General features: G+C 38.3%; 1 protein-coding gene across 3 annotated transcripts in view; it reads right to left on the bottom strand.

The window, feature by feature from the left end:
- Window positions 1-17,685, bottom strand: part of mlphb (melanophilin b) — a 41,300-nt gene extending 23,615 nt beyond the window's left edge. For all 3 annotated transcript variants that reach the window (XM_040027453.1, XM_040027454.1, XM_040027455.1), the window contains exons 1-3: window positions 17,553-17,685; window positions 14,544-14,716; window positions 1,029-1,250 (exon numbers count right to left, since the gene is read on the bottom strand). In XM_040027453.1, the coding sequence (XP_039883387.1) occupies window positions 1,029-1,250; window positions 14,544-14,668 (347 nt within the window). In that variant the 5' untranslated portion in view covers window positions 14,669-14,716; window positions 17,553-17,685. The remainder of the gene's footprint in view (window positions 1-1,028; window positions 1,251-14,543; window positions 14,717-17,552) is intronic.
- Window positions 17,686-20,937: the final 3,252 nt, after the last annotated feature.

Below are 20,937 nucleotides of genomic sequence, written 5' to 3'. Positions count from 1 at the left end.
TCCAGACACTGGCCAAGCTCCATTAAAGAACTTTTTAGTATGCAGCTTCATCTCAACAAACAATGGTATCATGGTTCCATATGGAGCTGATTTCAAGCAGGATGTATTGAAATCTATCGCTGCATCCAGCAGAGCCTAAGCAGTAAAAAGGATTTTTTAAATATCTGTTTAAAAAGCAGCCAAACATCCATCAAAGCACATCGAACCTGACGCTTAACCTTTGATTCAACAACAGTCGCCTCAAAGCTCTTTAACTCCTGACAGGACATGGGTTGCCTCTTTGTTTATTAGTAATCTGAATGTGTTATTTGCTCATTTTTATTCATCTTATCAAGAAAGAACACAATGTACTAAAAACATAAATTCACTTTTAGAAATGTCGAGCTGCCACAGCAAACCACAACTTGCAAATCAAGCTTAGCATCAGTTCAGGCCAGAAATACACAATCTCAGCTTTAGTCGCTCAGTTCAGCAGATGGAAGAGCTGGTACCCATCTATAAAACCAGTTGACAATTGTCATGTAGAGCAGTTTGTGCTATTTATGTTTCTTGAACCTGTCAAAAGTGCTGCTCGCTGCAAGCCTCTTTGCAGCCCACCACCTCTTTTCATGCTTTTTCTGACCTACTCTCTGTCACATTTACTATGATTAATGCCTGCTTTGTAGAGTGTCTTGCTGCTGAACTCTCCACCTCTGGCTTTCCATGTATGCATGTGGAAGGAAATCCCGCTGAAAATTAACAGAGGAATCTTCTTTTGACTTTAGTTTTTTCTGGCTCTAACATATTAAGTGCTTTCCCAGGTACACATCCCAGAGCTCGCTGGTCAAGTTATTAAGCATGGTTAAAGGCATGTCAGCAAAAAGCTTATGACGCTTATGGAGACAGTGTGTAGTCCACAAATGACTGGTTTAAAACTTGAACTTGAACTGCATTTATAGTTACAGTTAAATATATGATTTCTTGTATTCAACATGACACTTAGTTTGAATGACCACTTTTGAATTATTCTTACACTGGTCATTACCTACCTGGTCATGTGACAGGTGTCACACACCCAGCCATCCTCCTTCTTGTTATAGCGGCCGCAGGACTTGCAGATGTAGAGCTGGCAGTCCAGGCACTGATGCTTGTTGTTAAGCAGGAATTTAAAAGGCTGGAGACATCGAATGCAATGAGACTCAGTCAGGCTGGTCTGGTTCCCCAGCAACTCTTTCTTGGTATCTTCCCTCTCAACCTTGGTCTTTAGATCCCTGAAAACAAATAAGACAACAATATGAAAGGCTAGCATATCCACAAGAAGGCAGACTGTCAACAAACAAATGATCTTCCAGGCCTGGTAGAAGGTTTTATTTCACATCTGGTTCATTTGATATAACATTAACCAATTTACTGTATGACTTATGAATGTAGAAATAGTCGTGGGTTAAAAACATGCAGGTCATTTTCATGCATTTGTAAAGCGACAAAGCAGAAAATGCATGGGAAAACAGTGTTATACATACAGTACAAGAGATCCTTGAGAGAAAATTACTTCACATTTTTACTCCAGGGATCCATCCAAACTCAGAGGAATGTGGCTTATACTGACTATTAAATGCTTGTGGCACTTAACACACTGATCTCCTATATATTTAGTCAAAGTGCATATTTGGCTTTTAAGTGTGACTGATATACCCATAAACTGCGGATATAACTTAATAAAATTTAGCCCAGATGATTGGTATAAGATGGATAAAGCTAAATCCAGCTGCTGGTCATTAATAATGACATTTAAAATTATATCTGTTAAAATGGAGAAACACTTAATAAATAACACCACTTTCACTTAAAGTAGATACGGGTTAAAACAAGCACACACACACACAAAATTGTCTACATAGTGTAACTATAGATGACAGACAGATTTAGGCAAGAGCTAATATTGTGGCTCCTTTGAAAAATCTATCCGTCTTCATTTTAGATCGGTAGCGGTTGGTATAAAAGTTTAAAGGATACAAAAAGCACGAGACAAATTTGATTTGTATTGAATTTGCTAGACCTCAGGTTTTTGCAGATTTTGAGTAATACTTGAATTGCAATTCTACCAGAATACATTGTGTGATGGACCAAGTTGGAAAAGCAGGAGTCATTAGAAAAATAGGGTTTTCATTTATTTAACCCCAAAAATTATATTTACAAAAGTAACAAATGTTGAAGTCATAAAAGAGGTAAAAGAAACAAAACTAAACGCCATCAAAGAACTGCAAACTTAACCAACCAAACAACTGGCCAAACAAACACAACTGACCTAAACAGGAAATGACACACAAGGGTAAATATAATGGCTGATCAGACCACTATGACACACGAGTGGTAACTAAACAAAACACAATCATAAACCACAAAAATGATGCAGCATAGTCTAGTTTGTTAACAAACTAAAGATCAAAGAAGAGAATCAAAAACCACTAAACTCTAAAGTCAAATATCTAATCAAATACAAAAGCTTTTTTTAATGAAAGGAAATATACATTCTCCCCTTCAGCAGGAAGTGGTAGTGCCGTCCAGTTATCCCTTTTTGTATTTAACAGCTTCAAAACCTGTCGACCACCTTTTGTCTGGCAACTTCCAGGGATCATGGCAGGTAAGAAGTAAAAGAAACAAAGGTTAGTTAAAAATCAAACAAAGCAATGAACTGGTATGAATAAGTAAACTATATGTGCGCGCTTACAAATAGAACAAATGTATCCAAACCAATCAATAAACTTACTGGAAACTAAAGTGTGTTATTGTGTTCAAATGAAGAAATGAAAATACACAAGAGTTACCAACTTTAGAGTGTGGAGATGGGTTTGGCCATCACAAATTGCAACACTGGTTACGTTCAGTAACTACGAACCATTTTGTGCTCAAGGGCATGACAAAACAGACCTATATTCATATCTGTGTGAAATAGCCTCCATGTCATGTGATCAGTCCTTCTGCAGATTGCAGTTCTTGACAGTCCATATCCAACATCTAGAATAAGACACTGCAGAACTACACTAACACACACCTTGACTTTGTTGTCTTATCAATCATTTCTACACAATACAAAAAATCCTCTTGCTACTATTGGTTGAGGTCATAGTAAATAGCCAACTTGTAAATGCTTCTAACATACCTGCAGACAGTTAAAGTCATAAGACGGTTAGCTTTTTGTGTTTCCTTTATGTGGTTGATCATCGTCTGAAAAAAAGTCTTGATGCCATTCATTGATGCTAGGTCATTCATAACTTTGTTCGGTTGTACTTTGGTTGATCAAAAATCTTATGGCAGAACTGGACTTCCCTCACGCCATTTCCAAAATACTCAACTCATGAATCCTGTGGACCATTAGCTGCTGCTGCTTTGGGTGTATTTTTGTGTCCCTGGACACCATCGGACAAAGTTCCCCCCTTTGACTCAAGTATTTATGCTTCGCTAAGCTAACCATAGCCTACACCGCTGAGTCCGAGACAATTTAAAAAACACACGTCCCCCCAGATGTTCAAATAATAAAAATTTAGCTGTCATGAATGAGATTTGAAGGTTAATTTCTAACTCATTGCTCACTTTGTGTTTTTATAGCTGCAAAAACAAACCTCATACTGCTGCATTGAAAAAAGATTTTATGAGTCAAATTTTGGCTGACACGAGTAAAAAGATGGCTGTCAGCACATGGATGGCAACACATAGCTTTATTTGGCACCTCTTTTCAAAAATAATCATGTCAGCCTGCTACACTGAAAAGCCAGTAACGGGAGAAAATTCTAGCAAGAGGAAAATGCTTCACTGTGACTTTTTTGTTAAAATTACATTGTAATTGCTGTAATTATCAAACTTTTGATATTGTTATTGTTGTAAAGTTTTAATCAGTTTTAACCTTCTTCCTGTTCAAATCTTTCCTCTTCTCTGTGTGGCTTGGAATCTGCTTGCATGTGTGTTAACAATGACTTCATTGCTTTGAGTCAGATCATTTTGTTCTGCAACGTTTTTAATTCAGACTTTTGCTGATTGTTGGATAAGTAACAGCTTCACTCGGTGCTGAAGGATGCTGACAGTAGTGCGGTGGAAAAATTCAGATAACAACTCCCAAATGTCACACAGCATGGGTGGAGTCTGGCAAAACACCCGCCGGGGATGAGAGGATGCTTATTGTTTATTAAAGATTTATTTTTTTAAAGGCCATGCTTTTTAAATTATAGCCCAGATCATTGGGATGAATGGGATACTTTGTAAGCCTCTTTTAACCTTTTGCAGAAACAGCTGCTGGCCACTAGCAGTGCGATTTAAAAGTAATATCTCTTAAATCTACCCTCCTCTGAAACATGAAATCCCACAAATCTGGTATACAAGATGCCCTTCTATGATTTCAACTACACATGTGTGCTGTAGGCAACTACCATACCTGCCAAGCACCAGGGCATGACTTGCAAAGTCAACTATCAAAAGACAAGTGCAGCAGCATGCAAAGAGGGGAGGATAGCAGAAGTTTATAAGTGGAGCTCCCAAAAAACTGCAACAAGACTTTTATGTTCCAATGACTGATGAAGGTCGTGAAAGCACAAGAAATTATCACTTCACAAGTTTCTATGGTAATTATTCAAAATTACATCAGTTAATGTTTTTTTTTAAATATACTTAAGGGCAATGGAGACTTTCAGCAACAGCACAAAAGGTTTTGATTAAGAGCCATTTGAACGGTTACCTCGGTTACCTGAGAAAAAATATTTAGAAATGTTGCTGCTAAGTTTGTCTTTCCGTAGCTTGGTACCATTAATTTTGTTTTATTTTCAGCTCATGTTTCCTGCTGAATGTCTTTACAGTAGCAAGACTATGACAAAACTATAACCTGCAGATCACATAGCTGAAACAATGAGTGAAAAGGGGCTTGATTCTTCAGTAGAGCTGAGCAGGACTACACACTGGTGCAATCAGTCTTTGTTGATTTGTCTATTTCACTCTTTAGATTTCTAAGCCGATCTTCTCATTGGGTCCAATTCTCCAAACAGACTTAACTATGAGCTTTGTCTTATCTTCTTCAATAATCATGTCAGGGACCTGTGCACTTACAGGCTGCACTTGCTCTAAAGTACTTTTTAAATAGGCTTTAAATAGGACCACTAGCTATTGAGACTCTGATCAGAAAAGTGTTTACTGAGGTCATAGGTCAAATGAGCAAGTCCATCTTTGATATACAGTCTGTGTACACACCTTTTACTGCTATCTGAGAAGGGCATGTTACTCAGATATGATCATAGTCAAATCTGTCCCACTGTCTCACTGGTGGGTATGAAAGTGACCATATATAAGAGCTAGTCAATAACTAGCCTACATTTTACAGGTATTATTGGATACATGAACTAATCATTTAAGGAATGCTGCACAGTCATAAAATATCCAATTCAACTTTATTTATGAAGAACCTTAAAATACCCAGCACAGGACCAAAGTGCTGTACAGTAAAGTAATTGTACAGAGCTGAATACGTAATATAAATAAATACAAAAAGCACTGCCAACAATAAGCAAAAGGCTAACAAAACTTTGACACATTGCTAATATAAATAATATATTCACTAGTACTAACAGTAAAAACATTTCTCAATAAACTGTAAATATTCAGATTAATAGAACCTAAATATTTAAACGCTATTAAACACACAAGTATATGCAGAGTATTTGTATGTACCTCTGTAGTGTAAACAGTAAGATTCAAAGAGTGTTATATTTTTCTTCAGTGATATTTTATTTTATAAAAGTATTAAAATAAGTAAAACAAAGAGGGCCATTAAATTGTTTTTAATAAAAATAGTTGAAATAACTTAGGCAGCACAGTGATGCAGCATTAGCCCTGTGCCCTCACAGCAAGAAGGTCCTGGATTTGACCCAGCCTTTGTGTGGGCATGCTTCATGTCCTCCCTGTGCTCACCTGGGTTCTCTGGTACCTTTAGGCCCGTGACTGCTAGGATAGGCTACAGGCATTTCATTTTCGAAGAAAATAAAAACAACAGATGAAAGAAATAACAAATTTTCTAAACATTTAAGCATCTTTATGCTTAAATGCTTATGCGTTTATAGAAAACTTTCGTGTATTCCCCAGCACTCTCCAGTATTTGATTAAAAGCAGGTAGTGCAGCGTTTTTGCTTAACCGGCAAAGCTCAGGAATCCGGGTGCGGCAGCCAGGCGTTCAGTTAGTTACTTTAGTCCTCATAGCTGTCTGCCTGTTCCCATACATGGCGATCTCTCTCTGTGGCTCTTCGCATAAATCTGACTCTGTCTAGCTTAACTCAGCTGGTGTAGAGAGTCTTAGTAACATCATCATCTTTTATTCTCCTGCTGACTCAGCTCTATCTGACAAGTTGCTGTAAACTAGATCTAAGCAATTGGAAAAGATCAGGAGTGAGACATAAAAAGGGAGGGTGACACCCATACACAGAGGATTAGGGCTGGAAAATAATAGTTTCTGAGGAAAGAAGCAGATGCTGCCCTTTGGACTTTTAAACAGTCTGTTGAAATAGCGCTAACCCACTTTAGGTCAACTTTCCTCTGATTGGCTTCTCCTCATAAACAGCAGGCGTGTGAGGTTTCTGTGCCTAAGACAGGTTGTAGGGATATTAGGGATATGTGCTCTCATCATTAAAATCCAAGACAATAGATACATGCATGCATAGAACCAATTATTACAAGCGGGCTGCAGCCTCAGCTTTTGGGAGTACTTTTTGGGAGTACAGGAACTGACATAATTATTTGAAATACGTGAAAAAGGAGACATCTAAAAATAAAACAAACACTAAAAGTGCAGTGTATCATATTGCAAATCTAAGGTTTTATATATCAATACCTAAAAAGAAATTATCTGGTTCTATTTGCTTACAAGTTTCTAATATAAAAATAAAACCTCAGTTTAACAACAACACGTGGGATAATTACACCCTGTGATTATTTAACAAAAGCTGAATCGAACTGAAGAAACAGTGAATGAAAAATTAAGCACACCCCATGATTCAGCAGCTTGTAGAACCAGCTTTAGCAGCAATAACTTGGAATAATAGTTTTCTATGTGACTTTGAGGCTTTCACATCATTGTGGAGGACTTTTCGTCCACTCTTCTTTACAACACTGCTTCAGGACATTGGACTTTGCACACATTCATTTATACACAGCGCTCTTAAGGTCCCACCACAACATTTCAGTCTGGTTGAGATCTGGACTTAGAGCACTTTGATTTTTTCTTTTCATTTCTACTTTCATTACTGAATGAAGTAGTCAACAACTTGAAACCCACAAGATGTACTCTGGATATTGTTCCATCTTGTTTACTGAAAGATGTTTTTGATAATGTGAGTATGAGTCCCTCCGGGTACTCCGGCTTCCTCCCACTGTCCAAAGACATGCAGTTAGTGGGGATAGGTTAATTGGTTAATCCAAATTGCCCATAGGTGTGAATGTGGGAGTGAATGTGAGCGCGAATGGTTGTCTGTCCGTGTGTATTAGCCCTGCGACAGACTTTTGACCTGTCCAGGGTGTACTCTGCCTCTCGCCCTATGACAGCTGGGATAGGCTCCAGCGTCCCCCGTGACCCTGAAAAGGATAAGCGGAAGCAAATGGATGGATGGAGTACCGGTATGAGTTTGATTTCCATGTTCAATAGCAGTCTTCAGTCAGGCAAAATCTGCATCCAACAGTTTTATCCAACTTCAGACCAATTTCTAAATTGCCTTTTCTTTCTAAAGTCCTGGAGAAAGTTGTCCTTCTTCACCTCCAGACCTTTCAAGATAAAAATGGCATTAGTGAAGTATTTCAGTCTGGTTTTAAAACTCACCACAACACTGAAACTGACATTTCAGTGACCTTTTAACATTTATTGACTTGGGAGATATTGCCATTTTAATACTATTAGACCTCAGTGCTGCCCTTGATACCATAGATCATAGGATTCTTTTCTCTCAGTTGTATATTGTGTTGGAATCAAAGGGAATGCATTGGAATGGTTCAAATCTTATCTGTCCCACCGAAGTTTTTCTGTTATATTGGGGGATACATCATCCTCAAAAACCTCACTTTCTTGTGGGGTCCCCCAGGGGTCCATTCTTGGCCCAGTCCTTTTCCCCTATGCTCCCTATGCGCTCAATTTTTTTTTTTTAACAATATGGCATCTCATTTCATTGTTATGCAGACGACTCACAGATTTACCTACCACTGAAATGTAAATATTTAAGTCCTCTGAAGGTTTTACTAGATTGTTTGGAGGATGTTAAGGCATGGATGGCTTTAAACAGAGGTCGTTGAGTTTGGTCCCTGTGACCACTATGACTTTGGCAGTAATCTAACCTTTGATAGACAGATCAATTCTGTAATCAAAACCAGTTTCTTTCATCTCTGGCTACTTGCAAAAGTGAAGCCATTCCCCTGTTTCAGAGACTTTGAGAGAGCTATTCATGTGTTCATTTAATCTCACCTAGACCACATATCCCCCATACTAGCATTCTTACATTTGCTGCCAATTATTTTCAAATTAATTTTAAGACTTTATTATTTGTTTATATTCGCATTGCAACCTCGCAATGCGGGTGTGCAGATCCCATGATCTTTTGAACTAGTATACAACTGGTCTGTGGACCAAATGCTCCTAGCTTTCCCAAGGTCCAGATTAAAGCACAAAGGAGATCAAGCCTTTGCTGTGACTGCTCCTAAACTGTGGAAGAAACTGCCCCTTCACATCAGGACCTCCTACTTTTATTTGTCTTATTTTTTATTCAAATCTTCTCAGTTCATGCTTCTTTCCTTAAATTTTGCCATGTCTTCACATGCTTTAATCTCCTTTGATTATTTTAAATGTACAGCACTTTGGTCAGCCGTTGTTGCTTTAAATATGCTATATAAAAAAATCTTTTATAGAGGTGCTCACATCTACTGATGTTCAATAAATCATGTGCATTTGATTTGACTGCAGTTATCCTCTTGGACTGCTTCTGCATTTTGCCTTAATTTTTGTTAAATAAATAATGCCACTGTGTTTCATGCCATATGTTGTGTCTATCTAATGTTATATTTGCCTAATTTTAAAACCCGGTGAATATTGGGTTTTGAATTGAGTTAATTTGGTGAAAATATGAAAAGCTTAGAACTTATAAAGGGTGCAATTTCTTTTTTACATAAGTGCATTGTTTACAACAGACAAAAAAAACCACCCCCATTTCCTTTTCTTAACTGCGTCTCAAGTTCTGAATCTCGTGGGACTGGAGGCTATCCCAGCTGGGTGAGAAACAGGGAAAACACACTAACTACACCAGAGGAAAACTTCAGCTGAAACAGCTGATTGATGTGTGTTGACAGTGAAACCAAAAAGTAAACTGACAGACCAGAAAACCAAAAGAATGAGAGATGGTATAAGTATGTAAAAAACAAAACAAACAACCCCCCCAAACATATAAAAACCAAAACAGTGACATTGCCTTGTAAAGTTAACAACAACAATTTTCCAGATAAATCTTTTCTCCTTGCACAGAGTCATTTGATCTACTGTAAGTAATAAAATATTGATTAGTGCAGTATTATTGTCTCATTTCGCATGCTTTTTTAAAATTCTCATAATAAGATGTGACTCAAAAAATAAAAAAGTTTTACAGCTACACATATTGCGAGATTGTAGTTTACACAACACAGTTACTTAAAATAAAGGTCCTTACACTTAGGAAGTGTGTTGATGTCTGTTATTTTAGTGAACAAAGCAAATTATAAATCATTGCCAAAATATTTCATTTTGCGATCCATCCAGTAGATGTGGTTTTGCACGATTTAGGCGTGGGCAGTTTTATATGTAAACCACATGAAAATCTGCACCTTTTTATAGACCACAGAGGACTCGGATGAAAACAACAGTTGCCTGAGAAGCAAACAACTGGCTCATCTAAATGGAAAACAGCTAGCTGAAGAAGAACATTGGCAGGGACCTCAACCCAAATGGTTAAAACTGTCCTGTCCTGTAGTCTGTGTCCATCCCGCTTTTCATTGCCTTCTATTTTGGGTAATTTATACTGGAGACACGAAGGTTCACTGTTAATGTATTCTAAGTAAATTAGTGACAAAAAGACTCTTATTATGGACTTGTAGACAGGCGAAAGCACTTTGTTTAACAGACTCCAGACAATTCAGGTTTCTCTGGCTGCAACAACAAAATAATAAACTGCAGAAATACACAAATTTTCCAAATTAGCACAAGCGATTCTGATGAGACTTGGCCTAGATATGTTCAGAAAAAAATGACCAAAAGTGCATCTGAAGTAACTGTTGATGCACTATCCATCCACTATATGTCTGCATTATTGCTGAGTCAGGAACCATCCATCCAGTCTGGGGGACTCACAAGGGTGCTAGACACTTTCCTAGCTGTCATGGGGTGAGAAGCATGGTACACTACAGACTATGACAGATTACCAATATGTTGAGGGCTAACAGAGTGACAACAATTCACTCTCATATTCACATCTATTGCCAAATTAGAAGCACCAATTAACCTAACACATGCCTGTCCTTGGACTGTAAAAGGAAGGTGGGGTACCTGGAGAAAACCCAGCACCACAATGAGGCCCCCGCCATCCCGTGGATATGAACCCAGAGCCTTCTTGCTGTGAGGCAAAAGTGGCAACCTTAATTTTCGGACACCCCTTTAGCTTCTTAGCTTTTCAACGTGAGGAACAACAGCATTTACAAATGCCTGCTTTAGAAGGTGGGTGTGGTGCCAGGTAGCACAGTCACATGATCTTACATTGGTCTTTGCCTTTTCTGGTGCTGTTTTGTTTTCATTCATTAACACCACTTGGTCTGGTTTACGGTCTGTTAGGATGAAAAATCTTCCAACAGAAAAACTTTAATGTTAAAATGAATGAATGAGACTTGATTTGAAACCCCCAAATACAAACAAAACCCCATACTAGCACACTTTTACCCCTACACAAGTTATCAGGGGTCCCCGAGGATGCTGAAAGGTTAAAATAAGTTCTTTCAAACCAGTAACTGTTCACATGACAGAGCAGGCAGTCCTGAATCCAGGCATGGAAGAGAACACTTTGATAAAGATAAAATCTGGAAGGGTACACATTAAATCGCATGGCTGTGGAATAGGTTCATGAATTCATATGGATCCGATTTCAACATTACACTCATAGTTACTTGAATACTAAAAAAACTGTAGATCACAATTCTGGCTATAGGATCGACTACTCACTCTGAACTCTTTAGAAATGTTAAGTCTTTCATAAAGTTTTGCCTACTACAGTTTTTAAATAAGAAGCAAATACACCTTTACTTATTATACTACTCACTACCAATGTGAATAGCATAAAGTTATGCTTTCTATACTACTATACTAGAGCTATACTGCTGAGGTGTGAAAACATCTGTGAGTGTACAAACTCAGGCTACATCATCTGAGGCCGGGGTTCTCAGACTGCTGCCTCACATTAAAGGGCAAACTTCTTCCATCTGCAAGAAGTTCCTCTGGCATTTCCTCTGTTACCCTCACGACAGTGATGAAACCAATTGGAGCACACTTTTCTGTGGTCTAATTATGCCTGTTTCAGTCATTGAGAGACCCCTGGAACCACCTTGCATGTCGGAAACGATGCTACAGGCTAATCTGTGCTTTACATTGTTAAGGTGGTGCTGAACAGACAGAACAACGTGACATCTTCAAAGTGAGACCGAGTCGATCTGCCGCAACCGCTAGTCTGCAAATTACTTTACTTTGGTCTGTGCAGACAAAGGGTACTACATCTGTGTGAAACCTTTCTAAAGCCGAGTGTAGACAAAAGAAGAAACTGCAGTTTAGGGTAAAACCATGCACAAGATTTATAGGCAATATTTCTATTACTGTTTGTTAATGTTTGTTTTGTCTAAAAAAAGGGGGGTTGTGAAAGTTATATGGAACAAAAAAATAATAATGGCTGTTACATCATTCGTGGTCTAACCTCTTAAATGGGGACTTTTGCTGCTGCTGCCCTGCACTGATCATCCACAGGTGAAGTGAAAATTTCCTTTAAAACGTCTTCCTGCCATAGCCTGATTTCTAAACCATCCGCCAATGCTGTCAACAAAGCGTGTGAGCAGGAGGTCAGTGAATTAGTATCAAATGACTCAATCATCTGTTGGGAATGTGGAACAAAATTAGTCTGCTCGCTTTTTCCTGTCAGTGTGTCATATCTGCTCAATTTACATCAAACGAACTGACTGAGGATGCATATTTTAAGAATAAATAGATCTTATAGTGGAACATGATTTGAGATCTATGTTATTCATGTGAGGGCCCTGGTGCAGTGAAAGGTAATGTGAGATTTGGCTTCTGTTCAAAGTTATATTTGAATAAAGATTTTTTTTGTCCACTTTCTTTTTAAACCAAGAAGTTGAATTTCTAATTGATAAAACATGCTGGTGCTTTAGTAGTGGGCATATATTTGTAATGTCCAAAATTTACCACACCCGTGACAAAAATCTTGCAAAAAGCACACATAAATGTCCAGAATTAAACTCAAAATCCACTGGGTAAGCAGTGTTCACTCTTCGTGCCTGATTGCTGGTGTTCGTGTAATGTCACTGAGGGACTTCACGTTTCTACACAAGCAAAACACAGCCTGATTACATGACACTCAAATATATACAGTGTGATATACCTAGGTTAGTGCTGTGAAAAATTAATTAAAAAAATCTTGTGATGTCTGTCAACTCTTATACGTGTGTACTACAGGTGCACAGCACACACCCTTTACCACTGTGTGTGTCTCGTCTGCGGTTTACTGAACATCTAACGGCTAGCTGCTTGCTCTGGAGAAAGAAATGGTGTTTGACTGCTTTTCAAAAGAGGCTTTTATATGAGCTTCGTGTCTGGTGTGTTCAAATTTGAAAAAGAACAGGAGGCTGACCAGCTGACAGGCAATTAGTGCTGACTTGGCACTGGTTAACCTTAAAGCTGTTTTTTGAGTCATTGAGGGGAAAAAAGTCTATAATCATCATTCAGGATGTTGTAATTGAAAATGATGCATACACCTCGTCTGCTTTCTATTTTTGAGGCCTTAGAGCAATAGATTCCCAGCATACTGTACAAGTGACGGCCATAGTTAAAAAATGGCACACATCAAAAACTTTCTGTTCAGGTTTGCCCGGTGTCTGTTCAGCAGCTGTTACCCTGCACAGCTTTAATAATATGATATGAACTGTGGATGGAGTGAAAGTTCACAAATGAAATAGACATGGAGGTAGAGGATTTGTAGGTTTCCACTACCATAGGCCAGTCTAATCTGAAATGTATCAGAAGCTAGAGCTATTCTGTTTTATGAATACGAATAAATGGGTGGGCTACTGGTGTAAACGGTACTACTTTAACCTCTTCACATCCAGCAGGTCACAGGATCTAGGATTAGGAGGAGGATTGGAGTTAGGGTGGGGCTTTGTTTTAGCTCCACACCCTAAACGAGTTGTTGTGACCTGGATGGAGATTCATCTTTGCCAAAAATGTGAAAGTAAAATGTGGAAAAGTCATGTTTCAAACATGATGGGACTCACAATCACCTGGGTGTTAAACTTTGAACCACTGTAACTCCTTCAACATCCTTAGGTTAAGAGTGCAGGTCACAAAAATGAGGCAAGTCATGGTTAGGCAGGCCGTTTTACCAAGGGCAGTGCATTAAGGCACTAAAGCTAAAAAACACCTTGTGAGTAATGATGCACATGACATTTGACGAAATGCCCTGATGCAACACCTCAGAATGAGATCACACTGGACAGCCCAGTCTCATTAATCACATAACCCAGTGAGCCACGCACCAAAGGGCACATGCCAAATGACATGTGGCCTAACTGAAACATGCCAGCAGATTCAACAAAACCACCTTACTCTTCACCCCAGGACTGAAAATGGCCAGTGGTGCAAAAATAATGAGCCGAAACTAAATAAGCAAAGCTGCATGACTGGATGCAGAGCTTCATTTCCTACATAATCAACAATGAACAGTGAGCACTGAAAAAAAACAAAACAAACTTCATACTTTTAAAACAACACATGAACTGTCTCTATGGATCAACAGAAGCATTTGTCACTGAGAGGCAATGAACACTGCAATACAGTGGTCTCAGAATACCAAGAAGAAAGTCAAAAGAGTAAGTTTTTCACATATAATAATCATGTAATCCTTATTCAGCATATACATGTGGGATAGATTAGGGTAGCAGAATAAAGTCCCATAATTTACCAAGTCAAATTATAAAGGTGAATACATACAAGAGCAAGAGGAGATCTAGTAGTAGAAGAGATTTCATTTTAAAGAAGTTTAATTCAATTTGTTTAATCATTTGTGTAACTTAATGTGGGTCTGTTTTATTGTTGAGCTTTAAAGATAAACCTATTAGTGGGAAAAACTCCAACCATCTTGAAATTGGTAGATAATGTTAAACAGTTTATGATTTACTGCTGCCAAATAATTCAGTTGGATAAACACCAGCCAGACATCTACACCAATGACAAATTACAGAGAAATAAGTGAACTTACCCAAGCCTGTCCTCTTCCTTCTTCCTCAGATCAAAATCTCTCTGGACAACTTCCCACACATGCTGAGCCTCCTCATCTGTGAGCTTGGAAAGATCAAGCTTCTTGCCTGCAGTGCTGCCAGGCATGATTGTGAACCTGATGCCTGCAAACTAGCAATCTCCCTGGGTTTTGGGCTGTAACAAACAGAAGTAGTTTAAGTCATTAGTCAGCATTAATAGCACCCCGTGGCATATAACAATATAGGAACATTTCTGCATGCATTGTAACGTTTAAGATAAACTCTGAATGATGAGGTTTATAGCATCACATGTGAGTGATCAAATTCTATCACATTCTTTGGGGATTATCACGTCATGTTTATTAGTGCAAGCTAAGTGTTTAAAACAGATTTTTTTAAACAAAGTTTGCATGTAAATGTCCCTGCAAGTCCAACGTACGTGTGAGTGGAGAGTGGAAGTGGAATTTAATAAACAGCTTTCTGAACTGACTCACTGAACTCAGTTTGCAAAATCTAACCAAACAGCACAGGTCATGGATAAGCATTACATATCCTGTCTCACTTTACTGTATGAGAAAAAGATTGTTTTAATATTAAAAGGTAAGGTTCAGATTTATTAAGTCATCCCTGCATGTGCTGAAAATGTTCTCTTCCTATAGTGGCTACAAAAAGACATATGGGACTGAATCTAGAGCTGAGGCTTCCAAAAATAGACAAACTGAGTTGCACCAGTTCCAGATGCCAGCTTTGGCTTTAAAAAGCATTGTTGCATATGATGAGGTTCAGGCTGTATTTATGCCTTGTGTCACCAGTCTACACTGAACACTTTAGGCCCCTTAATACCAATCACTTGAGGTTAGAATGCCAGAGCCTGTCAGATAATTGCTGCTAACCATGTGCATCTCTTTGTGGTAACAGTTCGCTGTCTTCCGATGGCTTCTACCAGCATGAGAATGTGTCATCTCAAACTAATTTCATGAACATGACCTTAATCTTAGTAGACTGTGCCTCCCCAGTGATTAGATCTAAATCCAGTAGAATCAGGAATATGCTGGAACAAATCTGGACAAATGATATCATGCAATCAACAAGAACTTCAGATTTCTTTTTGTTGAATCCATGACACTTAGAGCTGAGGCTATTTGAGAGTAAAGAAAGGCCCAACCTAGCATTTGCAAGGTGTTCGCATGGAGTGAATACTTGACCAACTATTACAGTTTTTAAGATCCACCAGGTCAACGTCAACCCAGCTAGTGTGTGTGTCCTGTTTGTTTAGCCACAATGCTAAATGGGCAGATTTACAGAAAGTAATGAATTCTCATACGTTTTGGAATTGGAGTGTTTCCTGTTTAAAGAGCTGTTTTTTTCTACTTGGGTAGTTTATACAGGTGACGTTCTATACAAACTGAGTACATGTTAACTAAAACCTAAGCCAACTTCTAACCTCGCCTATAATCCTCAATGGGTTGCAAAGACCCAGTAGACCACAGACGTTAAAGTTTGGTTTGCAAACTCCACTGGAAATGTAAGCAAATAAACCTGAATGTGGGCTACTAGAAACTAAAAGCAAAAACACTTTTTGTCGCAGGGGGCATATATTCTGTAAAGTTGGGCATTTTAATGATTTTTACGGCAGTCTGTGGTGACTGACTTGCTTTTGGAGTTAGCCTCAAATGTCCAGTAGAAGAACTGCAGTCTTTGTCACTTTCAAACCTCCAGGGCTTGTTGCTTGGCTTTAACTGATACTAATACTGCACTCCACCCTATAGTGATTACTTTTGGCAAATGTCAAAATGCTCTAAGGTTTCAAGGCCTCAAAATGGGACTTTACTGTACAGTATAGTACATTTACTTCCTGTCTTCATAGAAAAGCTTTATTGTGTTTGTGAGTCACTCAAGCTGTCACTCAAGAGCTGAAAACAATGTCCTATGGGGAAATCTACTGTCAAGTTCATTTTTCACTGTTTTGCCCAAACATATGAGACCACTATATTAAGAGCTTAAACCTTCTCAACCACATGGATCTGTCCTGTGATCCAGAAAGGTTTGGCACAGCTCAACAATCACATCACTGCAGGATTTTAATCAAGTTTCTGTTATAATGGAGCCTCGACAAAATGTTTCACATGGTTCGGTTTCAGAATGCATTACTTTCAGAGGATGAGGTAAGGCCACTCAAGCTGACAGAATGATACACATAAATAAGTGAAGGAATGTTCCGGATGGTCACATAATTGTCTTGTTTTCCAGAGGCCATGCAAGAACAACTCTTCCATCACGTGACTGGCCAACCAAATCTAATTTCTCCTTGTGCAAGTGGGCAGTAATGTTAAAAACAAGCGCGCCAGTTGAGAGAAAAACAAGTTTCATTGAAATGGTAGAATATGAACACATCATTTCTCACAGTTTTCCCACAGTTAAACTCTTACATGTTAACAGGCGAGCTGTCTATGCTACCTCTACGTGTATTTGTTAAGTGGGTGTGAGCTACTGATTTCGCTGTGCTTAAGTAAACATTGTAAAGAAGTGAATAAGAAGATTAAAAATTCCCAAAAGCAATCAGTATGGCACTTTACTTTTAATAATCCTATTTTCTGAGGTCTGTAAACTGAACATATTCTGAAATGAAATTCAGGGAATTTATTGTTCCTGCGATGTATTCAACAGGTGCAGGGGATTTGCAGCAATCCTTATGTTTGCAAAGGGAAGGTTTTACAGCAGGTTTGGAGACATTAATCCTGGGATAGTTTTGCTCGAAGAAACTGTAGCGATAGCAAACAAGTTCTTTATTTCTCATAAAGTCAGTTTACACGCTTTGCAACCTATGCTACCTCTGAGGAGATTAAAGGAAATTGACCTTAAAAAACATAAAAGATGTGTCTTTCATTAAAAGTTAAAACCTTTCAAGACATACATTTGCCCCAATGACACAAGTTAAAACCCTGACAATTAAAGTAACACGATTCTTACAAATCAGGAGATATGAACACATTAACAAGACACTGACTTACCTTTGTGGTGGTTTAGTTGCCTGCAGGCAGTGTTTCCTCTAAAGGCAGACAAAGCTGACTGCAGGGCAAAAACTAAGTAGCAGACAGCGATGCTAATCACATGTCTTGTTAACCAAGAGGAAGAAAAGCCGGGGAGACAGCCTCCTCTCCGCCTTCTTTGACTTTACTTCAAAAGGTCTGGCTTTAAGCTTGCCCTCCCCCCAGGCCTCATCCATAGCATTATTCAAATATACTGGACCTGCTATTTTGTCAGGAAAGTAGCTCAATAATGGTAATCAATCAATTTGCAAGCAATTATTTGGGAGCATTAGATCACAAGGACGGTCAGAACATGCTGTGATCGGGAGGTTATATTAAAGCCAGTCACATGCAGTGGATCCTGAGTTAGATGAGAAAGTGTGATACATGACTACAGAGCTATTAACCTTACTTAATTAATACCTGATGTCCTCCATTATAGTTTTGAAAAGAAAAACACTTGATCTTCTAACATGGGAAAAAAAGCAACCCCCCCCCCAAAAAAGCATCACTGCTGTTAATAATTGATGCATTGCCGTGTTTAAAGAGTACTTAGAAACACAACATAGTTGTAGGCCTGTTATTAACACAGCAGGTGGATCAGTTTTCTTTGTCAGAAAGCTATCAGGTTCAAGTACAAAGCCAAACATTTTATGCTTTGAGCTACAACTTGGAAGTGCTTATTTTGTGTTGAAATCATTACAGTCACACGATTTTGGAGAAACTTCTCATAGATGATGATGAGAATGTACAAAGACAAGATGATTATGTAAAGCATCCAACTGAATGTGAAAATCAACAGGGACTGAACTGAGAGGACCTCTCTTTGGTAATACATTTATGTCATTCTCCTCTTATAAACATAGGATTTTCTCCCATTCCTTCCCTCAGCTCATGTGTGTATTACCAAAAGGGCTGATTTGAGCCATGTGACAGGTTCAGCAATCCAATTTTCTTGTTTGTGCAACCACTAGTCCCTATAAGTTCCCTGTGCAATAAATAAACATGAACACAGTATTTTTTTTGCACTTCACATTTTTGTGACTTTATTACATTCCAGTGGGTGGATCCATATATACATACAGTAGTTTCTTTCAAGACATGGAAAGGCTGAGCTAGCCCAATATGCACATTATATACTAGAATAACGTTTGGCTTATAAAAAACTGTCTGTTCAAAGATGAGCCAAATTTGGAACAATTTGAATATACACCAGCAAATATTGAACTGAAGAGGACTTTAATTGCCTATGATGGGCTCACTCTTACAGGCTTAGCGGCCGGTCTTTTGATCTGGACAAATGTGTATTCCCTACGCAGTTGGCAAGTGGTTTCTGCCAGTCATATATATAGGCATAGGAATATGGTGCAGCACAGAAAACCTTGTGACTGTTTTGGTCACTATCATTTTGATGCGGTTACATGTAGTTTGCGACTTGTCTGCCAACACTTGATAAGTGTGGGAATGAAACTGAAAAATGTGACACAAATGGAGACATTTGCCTTAAAAGTAAAAGCTTCACCTTTTCAAGTGTTTTAGTTGCAGGGGCAAAGGCCAGCCCTATAGAAAAGGTTGTTGGGACACAATTAAGGAATGTTTTGGAGATGATCAATATTCCTCACAAATTTAATTCTTATTTCAGAAAGTTAAGAAATCCAGTGAAATTGCTCTACTAAAAGTCTCAAATTACATTTTGATGGCTGCAGATAAGCAGATAAGGTAAGGGATCAGTCCTTGTTTTGCTTGACCTCAGCTCAGCCTTTGATATCATTGACCATCAGATCCCGATCCATAAGTTCAACTGCATGATAGGAATTTCCAGCACCCTTGACTCTGTGACATGTTTTAAAAGCAGCTGAAATCCCAACTGTTCATATAGGCATTAGGGTGGTGTTTGTGTTTTGTGTTGTGTTGCTTGATTTATGTGTATTCACTTTGCCTTTGGTACCGGCTAGTTGTATCAATTTACCTCAGTAAAGCACTTTGTGACTGTTGCTTGTGTTAAAAAGTCCTACAAAAAGAAAGTTTATTTATTAACTTATAGTGAGTTGTTATACTAATACTTTGTTACATATGGTGACAAATGAATGCAGAAATGTCTAGCAACAATGCTGTAAGTTTAAAATGAATCATCCTCTAACTTTTCGTACAATTGAATAAACACAACCCACGCTGTGTTTAGAAATTCCTCTCATCTTCTGTATTTAAATGGACACGATGGCGATCTTTCAAAATCTGCTCAGATGGATGCAATTAAGGTCACATATTTAAAACAAACTAAGCAGCCTTAATAAACACCAGTAAATACCATTAATTTTTCACTTGATGTTTGAACTATCTCAGCTGTATTTACCTTTTGAAATTTAATTGTCTTATCTGACAAATGCTACCATTTGTTGCGAGATAAATAAAATTCAAGAAGCTGGTTTTAATGAGTTTAATTCTACCAATTTTGTGATCAGTTAGCAATAATTCGCAAGTATGTGTGTCTGTGTTGCATAGAAGGTATATGATGGATGTAGTTTGAAGTCAATGCAAAAGTGCCTTAAACATGCATTGTTTATAATCACCAGCAGGGGGAGACACATGGAGAGCAGAAAATAGGGACGTAGCTTCAGGGTCTAAAAAGTGAATTCAATCTGGAAGCACACTGAACTTGCATTCTTTTCAAAAGGGACAACTTCTCTGACCATCTGCCATGATCTAATTTTGTGTCACACAATAAAAACAAACAAACAAAAAAAAAGAGCAACAACAAAAACCAGATCTGTAAATTTTATTTATTCTACATGGAACTCTGAGATAATGCTCTATAGTGTCATCATATGTGTTGTGTGGCAGGCAGGATTGGACCTAAATGCAGGACTCTCAGAGATGGGACTTAAACTCTAAACACAACTTTATTTGCTGGAGAAACTTGTCATAAGAAATTAACTTTATAAAATAAACCAAAAACCTCAAACATGAACTAGAAACTAAACTGGACTTGCTAGAATTTCACCAGGAACACACAGCACAGAGACAGTATACATGGAGGTTAACGACACAACACAGAGCAAGGAAAACACAGGGCTTTAATACAAGAGGCAGTAACGAGGGAATGGGAAACAGGAGGGAACACAGCTGTGCCCAATCAAACATAATGAGACCAAGGGGAAGCAAAACTGAAAACATAGACACAGGACACAGACTGTAGAACAGGAAAAATGAGACAATTCACAAAGACGCAAACTAGACAGTAAGATGTAGAAACATGACAGACCTGGAAAAAAAGGAAACATGAAGCACAGAGACAAAAAAGAACCAGACGTGAAACACGGAGAAGGTACAGAAAACTGAAACTGGAAGCAGGAAATATTTTTTAACA

This window comes from Simochromis diagramma, unplaced genomic scaffold, assembly GCF_900408965.1.
Source record: "Simochromis diagramma unplaced genomic scaffold, fSimDia1.1 OVJJ01000343.1, whole genome shotgun sequence".
Lineage (NCBI taxonomy): Eukaryota > Metazoa > Chordata > Actinopteri > Cichliformes > Cichlidae > Simochromis > Simochromis diagramma.
The sequence above is the reverse complement of the archived record's forward strand: the minus strand, read 5'-3'. Positions and strand labels throughout refer to the sequence as shown.